General features: G+C 38.8%; 2 protein-coding genes across 2 annotated transcripts in view; both read right to left on the reverse strand.

Annotated features, from left to right (window-relative positions):
- Positions 1-1,987: 1,987 nt before the first annotated feature.
- On the reverse strand, positions 1,988-2,452 carry LOC107665930 (uncharacterized PE-PGRS family protein PE_PGRS20-like). Its single transcript, XM_016456992.1, has one exon. The coding sequence runs from the start codon at positions 2,450-2,452 to the stop codon at positions 1,988-1,990; it is 465 nt and encodes a 154-aa protein (XP_016312478.1).
- A 2,446-nt stretch (positions 2,453-4,898) lies between these two features.
- LOC107665976 (mitochondrial pyruvate carrier 2-like) overlaps positions 4,899-8,888 on the reverse strand; it is a 5,300-nt gene continuing 1,310 nt past the window's right edge. The window contains exons 3-6 of the mRNA XM_016457069.1: positions 8,654-8,694; positions 7,816-7,900; positions 7,342-7,453; positions 4,899-5,907 (exon numbers count right to left, since the gene is read on the reverse strand). Coding sequence (XP_016312555.1) covers positions 5,859-5,907; positions 7,342-7,453; positions 7,816-7,900; positions 8,654-8,694 — 287 coding nt within the window. The 3' untranslated portion in view covers positions 4,899-5,858. The remainder of the gene's footprint in view (positions 5,908-7,341; positions 7,454-7,815; positions 7,901-8,653; positions 8,695-8,888) is intronic.

An 8,888-nucleotide genomic window follows, 5' to 3' on the forward strand; every position in this document is an offset into this window, starting at 1 on the left:
TCTGCATTTGTCCTTAGAGAACAGCGCTCTCTGTTGCTCTTGCTTTCTCATGCACCATCCCCCTCACACCCCCCACCAAACTCACACGTGCAAACACATGTGCACGGGTATCTACAACACTGGGAAAAAAGCACGGGGAAACCAGGTGGGATATGCCTACCTTGTGGTGGCACACACGCACTCTGGCATGCGCAAAGATTGTTATGACAGACTGCGTGCTATTTTTGGAGCAAGTCAATTTACCCCTGACTTCAGCATGTTATTATTTCAGAATACATACACCAACAGATATTTCAAAAATGCTGAGAAAGAATTTTATTTCTTTATCTCTAATGCATCAGCGTGGAAAAAAGACAGACAGAGAAGAGAAGAGAACAGACAGAGTGTCAAATGTCACTGAGATGAATTGGAACTGTCACTGCAGCAATTTAAGGCTTGACCTTGAAGGCACGAGATGATGGGTTGGTCACGTTACCAAGGCAACAAGAGAGGATTTAACTGTACCCATTTAACCTTTCATGGAAAATAGATAACAGAGCACAACAGTGATGACCACTTCATATACTGGTCAGATCAGTTTTCCTGCAATTATATATTTGCCATTTATTTTCTTCTTACGTATTACAAAATTTGTTCAGTAAAAGGGTTAAAAAATTCATATTATTAAATATTATATTATTTTTTTAACTTATTTATATTTGATTAGACCAAAAAGTATAGGCTACAAGATTGTGTACCTACAAAATGCTGGGTTGTTTCAACCCAACTTTGGGTCAAATATGGACTAACCCCACTTTTGGGTTAAAACAATTTTATTTAAAAATGTAACAGCTTGAAACAACCCAGCATTTTTTAGAGTATATGTTTTCGTACTTCTAAATAAACTAACTCATCCTATGAAGAATTACAAATGACAAATAAATCATAAATGACAATGCAATATAAAACTATTACCATACGTCACTGATTGTCAGTATACTATTCAAATAGATCTATTGCTTGAGAGCGTAAGGACTCCATTATATCATTGACAATGCATTATGGAGCGCAAGGTCATTCACTCAATTCCTGTTTGGCCGTTTAGTGGGTAGTGTAGTTCTTCAATTAGTTCTTCAATGGGTTGTGTAGTTCTTCTTTATATTTATTTATTTTTTGATTCTATGATTCTATGAAGCAAGCAGCCCTTGTTGCGTGCGCACACACTAGATCTAAAACCACACGTCCATAACACTAAATATGACTATATGCCTTTTATGGCACTTTACTGTCTGCTTCAAATTAGTTTAAAATTGTCATTTACATTGCTAAGATATATATATATATGGGTGAACTAACCCTTTAACATACTGGTAGTTCTTTTGTCACTCAATTATTATTAAAGACAGATGCGAAAATAATCAGTGGATATAAGTTATATGGTGACAGTTATATGCAAGCAAAACGTGAGGGGTAAAATCATAAAACAAAACTTTCCTCCTTACTGATTATACACAAGTATGAGTGACATATATATATATATATATATATATATATATATATATATATATAACCGGCAAGCTCCAGCGGAGCTTGGCTCACCAAAGTCACCACCAAGTCCAGTAATTATGGTCGCAACTCCTATGTTCTCAGTACTGCCAAGTCCAGTGGCTGTCACATCAGAGTCTCTCCACAAGATGGCCGCCAAGCCAGAGTCTCGTCCCGTCATGGCCGGCATTCCTGAGTCTTGTCCCGTCATGGCCGGCGTTCCAGAGTCTCGTCCTGTCACGGCCACCGTTCCAGAGTCTCGTCCCGTCATGGCAACCATGCCCAGTGATTCAAGGTCAGTCCCAAGGCATTTGAGATTGGTGTCCAGTGTGGAGGATCCACCGCTGATATCGGTGCGAGCAGCAAGTATCCCAAGGGCCTTAGAACAAGTCCTCATAGAGACTGTTCCCCTGGAATCAGTGCTCCCTATAATGCCGGTTGCCATCCTGTGTGTTTGGGCTACTCATTGCTCTGTTACTCCTCTTGAGGCCGCTCCAGTCCCTGAGTCCAATCCAGTTCCCTCGTCACAGCCAGGAGTGCCATTCAATGTTCCAATGACTCCAGTTCCCTCGTCACAGCCAGGAGTGCCGTTCCCTGTTCCAATGACTCCAGTTCCCTCGTCACGGCCATGAGTGCCGTTCCCAGGAGTGCCGTTCCCTGTTCCAATGACTCCTGTTCCCTCGTCACGGCCATGAGTGCCGTTCCCTGTTCTTATGACTCCAGTTCCCTCGCCATGGCCAGGAGTGCCGTTTCCTGTTCCAATGACTCTTGTGAGTCCAGCTTTTCCTGAGGTGGCGGCTTGTACTGCAGAACCTCCAGAAGTGGCGGCGTCCGCTCCAGCTCCTCCTGAGGTGGCGGCTTCTGATGCAGAACCTCCAGAGGCAGTTGCGTCCGCCTTTGAACTCTTTGACTGTCCTGTCACGGCCATGGAGGCCATCTGTGAACTCTCTGACTGTCCAGCCACGGCCAAGGAGGCCACTGAACTCTCTGCTTGTCCTGTTACGGCCGCAGAGGCCGTTGTTAACCTCTATGCTCTCTGTTCCAGTCCAGCCTGATCCACCGTGGTGGTTCCCTGCTCCATCAGCTCCACCCTGGTGGTCGTCTGCGCCGCAGTGAGGATCTTCGGTCCCATCTGCTCTGCTGTGGTGGTCGGTCATCTGCGCTGCTGTGGGGATCTTCGGTCCCATCTGCTTTGCTGTGGTGGTCGGTCATCTGCGCTACTGTGGGGATCTTCGGTCCCATCTGCTCTGCTGTGGTGGTCGTCTGCGCCACCGTGGGTATCTTCGGTCCAATCTGCTCTGCTGTGGTGGTCATCTGCTCCGCCATGGGGATCTTCAGTCCTGTCTGCTCTACCCTGGAGGACTTCGGCTCCGCCTTGTCTTCCTGCTCCGCCCTGGCACCCTGGTCCGCCGGGTTTGCCTCAGTTCCCAGGTCCTCCTCCAGCACATGGACCTGGCCCTCCATCCCTCCCCCTGTTCCGTCTCCGCTCCACCTCCCATTTCCCATAATCCTTTGCTGGACTCATCATCTCTGATTGCATTCACCTCTGTCTCATTTTCTCATCAGTTTCACCCTATTTAAAGCCTGGTTCAACACACACACACACAGAGACACAGGGGGCTGGTTGTTTGATTGTTGGTCTGTAGCGTTCCTGTGTTTCCTAGTTCCTTGTTGCCTTACCTTGCCTTGTTTTTGCCTTGGACTGTTTATCTGGTTTTTCTGATTGTTTGCTGCCTGCCCTGACCTTCGCCTGTGTTTGGATTACTCTTTTGTCTCATCCTGGATTATACCTATTTGCTGTTGATTGACCCTGCCTTTTTTGACCACTCTTTTAAATAAAGCTTGCACTTGGATCCTCAACCCCACTGTCACGCCTGCCACGTTACAATATTTGAATAAGATTTAAATGTCATAAAAATAGTTGAATAAGATTTAAATGTCATAAAAGTTAAAGGCAAACAAGGGTTAATATCTTACAGCAATTTTAAAATGACCTTGTTTTAAGAAATCTATATTTTACTGAAAAACAAGATAAAGACCCTGATTAAGAATAGATTTGATAGATTTTTAAAAATAAAATACACTTCAAGTCTTGTGCATGCATACATTAAAAAAAAAAAAAAAGAAGTTACAATTGCATTTACAATTAATCATTAACTGTGACCCATTCTAACAACATAGGGAGTAAGAGTGAGACTTTCAAAAGACTTGTTCTCAGTTTACTTTATTATTTGCTCTCACAACTGCCATTTCAGTACAGAGGCATTCAAGTCAGGTGAACGAGTGTGAAGTCCAAACTATATAAACACTCTTTTCTCATATTATGTGGCCTTTATTATCTTTATCCAGTGCTCAGCTAAAATAAATAAATAAATAACTATATAAATAAATAGCTTATCATCATAAATCATTTGAACACTCAAGATAATCTTAAATCAGCAGGCCTATAGCATATAGAACCACATTGTCATTATAATCAATGGCATTTAACAGTCTTTGTCAAACCACATAGTATGTGTAACAATGTTTGTATTGCAATATCACTTAACATTATAAAGCAAAAAGCAATAAAAGCTATCTATCTTCTCTATGTAAATGATTGGGGTGCTTTTATCAGCTGTTTAGACTCTCAATCTGATGGCACCCATTCATTGCAGAGAATCCACTGGTGAGCAAGTGATGTAATGCAAATTTTTTCTGTTCCGATGAAGAAAGAATCTCATCTATCTTGGATGACCTAAGGTTGAGTACATTGTCTTTTGGGGGGGGGTGAACTATTCCTTTAACAAAGAATAATAGCTTAATAACTATGAATAACTAAGAACAAATGCTGTAGAAGCATTGTTCATTGCGAGTTCATTTTGACTAATCTAGTTAACTAATATTAATAAATGAAACCCTCTTGTAAAGTGCTACCCAGACAGTATCTTATAAATTGACTCATACAGCTGTACTATTTGTTGATATGCATGCAGCAAGCACAAGAACCCAGAATGCCTTTTCTATGCTGTTCACATCTGACAAGATTGTAGGCTGCAGAGGTGAAGTGTGATGTATAAGTAAAGAGACAGACGGATGATTCAACACCCTGCCTGCTTAATTTAGAGTCAGCGTGTAGGATACGCTGAAAACAGAGGTTTAAGGGAGATTAACGGGTCTAATTTAGCACAAGGGAACAAAGTGGTGCATGTGTTTGTCATACACCCTTGATTCCCGATTTAGCTGTAGAGAGGGTCTGGAAGTGTACGATGCTTGATGACCCTTAAGTTTTTATTGGAACCCAGTGTGTAGGATGATGCAGTTCTGGAGAAAAGTGCACTCTGGACTCAAAATACAAAGAAGTGAGATTGCAAAACAGACTTTTGTCCTGTGAATCCATGTTATATTGACTTTAATAAATGCGTACATTGACAGATATTACTATAATGTGTAAGATTGTACTACAGCTCAACACTTTAAAACATTCTGTCTATCATTGTGTGTCTGTTCTGTCCATATAAAGGGCAAAGTCTGTCTATTCCTGTGTGTGACTTGGTAATGACCTTTGCCCACTGCATGTGTTCATCTCATCTCAGTATCCAATGCAAAACATGTAACAGTGATTTAGCATACAGTGCAACAGGATGTTAGTTTTATCAAATTACCATTAGTTTTTATGTTAGATTTTAAAGGGGCCATATCATGAGGAATCAAATTATTCCTTAGCCTTTTCAGAAAAAGCTTGATGCATTAGAAATACATTGTGACTTTTAGAACTCAAAGCATACTAAGGTCTTTTATGTTTTACGATTTCCATAACATATTACATTTCAGTTTGATCTTAGAGGTTTGTGTGGCACACTTTGATTTAAAGTTAATTTCACATGCAAAGAATTTCCTTAAAGACACACTAACAAAATATATCCAGTTAACTCTAAGAATTAGAATTTTTTTAGTCTTTTTTTCAATAGTCGTTTCAATAGTGACTGTTTTGGCACAAAAAAATTATAATATTACAGGCACACCTCCAGTAACTTTTTAAAAAATGATTATTATTATAATATGACCCCCTTAAAACTAAGAAATCTATAGAAATAACGATGGATCAGAATAACAACACATTACAATATACAATCAAGAACATATGAATTACAATCGTAATATATCACAATTTTATGTGATAAAGTTTTAAATGATTATGAAGTTTAAAAAAAACAAATCCCTATTTTACACAGACAGAGCATATTTGTTTGATCTATATAACATGACTGATGTGTGCAAAATGCAGATTCATTGCTTTTACAGTAACAAAGCAAAACTATATCACCACTCCACTCGTAAGAATAAGTGGCAATTCAAGACTGTGGCACTTCCACTCCTTTCTGCTTGAGCTGTTGGTTGTACCTACACACACAAATACAAAGTGCGTCACTCCTTTTAAATGCATAATTGTTTAGCCAAAGCACTGCAGGTGCTGAAGGAACATAGGTTGCTGAAAATATATACATCATTGTAAACGCAACAAAGAACAAAATGCTCCACTCTGCTGCCTCTCACTCTTTAACTGTTATGCTAAACTCTCCATTACCTCCAATTCACATTCCACTGGACTTAATAGATGTGGATATACTGTATAAGAGCCACTTTTCCTTTCCCATAAAACTCATGTAACATGAGTTACAGGGCACCTTCACAACCTCCACCAACTACATTTATGCATAATACAAATATCTCACTCATTTGTTGAAGCCATAACTGATCTCTCATCTTTTTATGTACCTAAACAAAATATATTTCAAATACTAATTGATGTTATACAATGATTTACCTTAAATAACTATGCCAGGCATAAGCAACTCTGGCACTCAAAAGTCCACTGTCCTGCAGAGTTTAGCTCCATTTCTATTCAAACACAACTGAAAATCAAACCAAAGTCTTCAGGATTTACATTAAAATTACAGGCAGGTGTGTTTGATTAGGGATGGAGTGAAAAGCTGCAGGACAGTGGACCTCAAGGGCCAGATTTCTCATCTCTGGACAATGCTGTAATATCTTAGGTTTTTGTAATATGTGTAATATGTGAATGCAGAATTTAAAAATCGAAGGAATCAGTGATCAATTTACAAATTTAAAAATACAATCACTTTACAAATAGACAAACTATTTTAAATATTAAATTGGAATTTAAGTAATAAAATATATATTTAATGCAACTTGCAGCTGCAAAATGTATAATTCATAACATGGAATCAACAAATAAACAATGACTGAATTGAACCACACCCTTATGATAAACTCCCAGCAAAAGTAAATGTTGGTAGTAAATATGTTTTAGGCCTAAGGCAAGTGTAATAAAAGTTTTTTTTTTTTTTTGTAGAGTGAAAACAATACATAACAAGAAGTAATTTGAGGTTTAATTAAACAAAAAACTGTAAATGTTGGTGAATAATTTATTAAAATAACTTCAGTAGTTTATTTTTATAAATCTAATTAAAAATAGTAACTCAACTACATTTTTTCATTTTGCAGTAGCCTGCTAGTAAAAATGCCATAGCTTTTGATGTTGCTGCCCCAAATGAGATCATTCTTGATTATCTGCCAGTTAAATACTTCTAATTCCAAAATAAATAATCTAGTTTATTTTTTTACGTTTTTATGTATTTAAGAATATATTGCCTGCTTTAACAGCTTAATCCCAGTTTTTGTTAGTACCTTGTTGAACCCTAAACCATTGAACTCAAAGCCATTGCAACGTAATCCTACACCACTAAGCTTGTCACCTCTGTGTATCGACTGATGGTAGTAAACAAAGCTGACCTTAGAACAGTAATGACTAACCTCCATATTCTTATGAGCTGGATGCTTCCACACATGCCTAGAAAGAAGTTAACAGCAAACAGAGCCCAGTTTTTGGGGATGATCACCAAGCAGTACCTTGACCAAATTATTCCTAGAAAGAAACAAGAGAAAGTCGCAATTAATCAATACAGTGTTGAAATAGATAGAATCAACTATTTTTTTGAGTAAAGTGGGTTAAGGCCATAGCCTTAGTAAACTGACCCTTCGCAAAGACCCACCCCCCTTAATTACTGTTGCTACGTCCAACAAGCCATGCCGCTCTCACTCCACACACCATGTTCTCACGCAGTGAAAAATACATTGTGGAGCAAAGAGGACATTGACAACGCTCCGACAGACAAGAGTCCAATGAGATATTCTCATCTACAGGACACTGACAACAGCTACTGATGTAGATAAATCTTGACTAAACTACATCAGGCATTTCTTTGTTGCTCCATCTTGAATAAGTACCTGTGGCTGTAATGACGCAGGACTGAGAGACACTGAGCTTTTCTGGTGGCCGGGTCATATCAGAGAATCCAGCCACTACTAAACCCTGCAGGAGGAAAGAAAGAGCAAAACAAGAGGCAGCTTGCTCAAAGGCCTTGATCAGCAGGTAAATCCATGATATGTTTGCATTCACCACAGCATTACAACATCAAATTGCAAGATACAGTATGTACTGCCAGTTTGCATAATGCTATGTTGGTTTTGCTTAAAGGGATAGTTCATCCAAAAATCATCATTGCCGTCATGACTTTTCAATCCTGTATGAGTTTCTGTCTTCAACAGCACACAAAAGGAAAAGCTTAGCAGAATGTTTGAGTTGCACTCTTCCATATAATGAAAGTATATGGAAACCAGGGTCTGTCAAGCTCAAAAAAGGCACTATAAAATTAGTCCATTTGACTTCCACAACATATTCCAAATCATCTGAACCAATATGATTATTTTGTGAAATTTAAGTTGTTAATCACTAAAAGCCTTGAAACTCCTACTCGCAAGGTATGGTCACTGTTTTGGTATAGAACACTCTGCTACTTCAATCTCCTGTTATGTTCCACAGAAGAAAGAATGGGTGGTTAAATGCATGGGGGTGAGTAAATGATGAGCAATCCCTTACTATAACTAGTAATTTTCATAGCATTCTCTATAATCAAGTAAAACACAAACATCCAAGGCCAAGACGTTCTACAATCTAGCCTCAGAACTGCTACCATGTCAAATCAGAAAACAGTAAAATGTGATGATGAGTGCTGTATTTTAATATTTGACCCTTTAAACTGTAAGAAAACAAACAAGACCTCACCCATTTAAAAACTGGTGCCCAGAAGAAAACCGTCTTTGGTCCTGGAAAAAAAAAATACTAATAAGCAAAGTGCTACTGTGTAGAACATTCGGTGGTGGTGTTTTTAATTTGATGCTCCGAATTCCTTAAAGGGGTCATATGATGCTGCTAAAAAGAACATTATTTGGTGTATTTGGTGTAATGAAATGTGTTTATGCGGTTTAAGGTAAAAAAAAACACATTATTTTCCACATAC

Source organism: Sinocyclocheilus anshuiensis, unplaced genomic scaffold (genome assembly GCF_001515605.1).
Source record: "Sinocyclocheilus anshuiensis isolate Anshui unplaced genomic scaffold, SAMN03320099.WGS_v1.1 scaffold775, whole genome shotgun sequence".
Taxonomy (NCBI): domain Eukaryota; kingdom Metazoa; phylum Chordata; class Actinopteri; order Cypriniformes; family Cyprinidae; genus Sinocyclocheilus; species Sinocyclocheilus anshuiensis.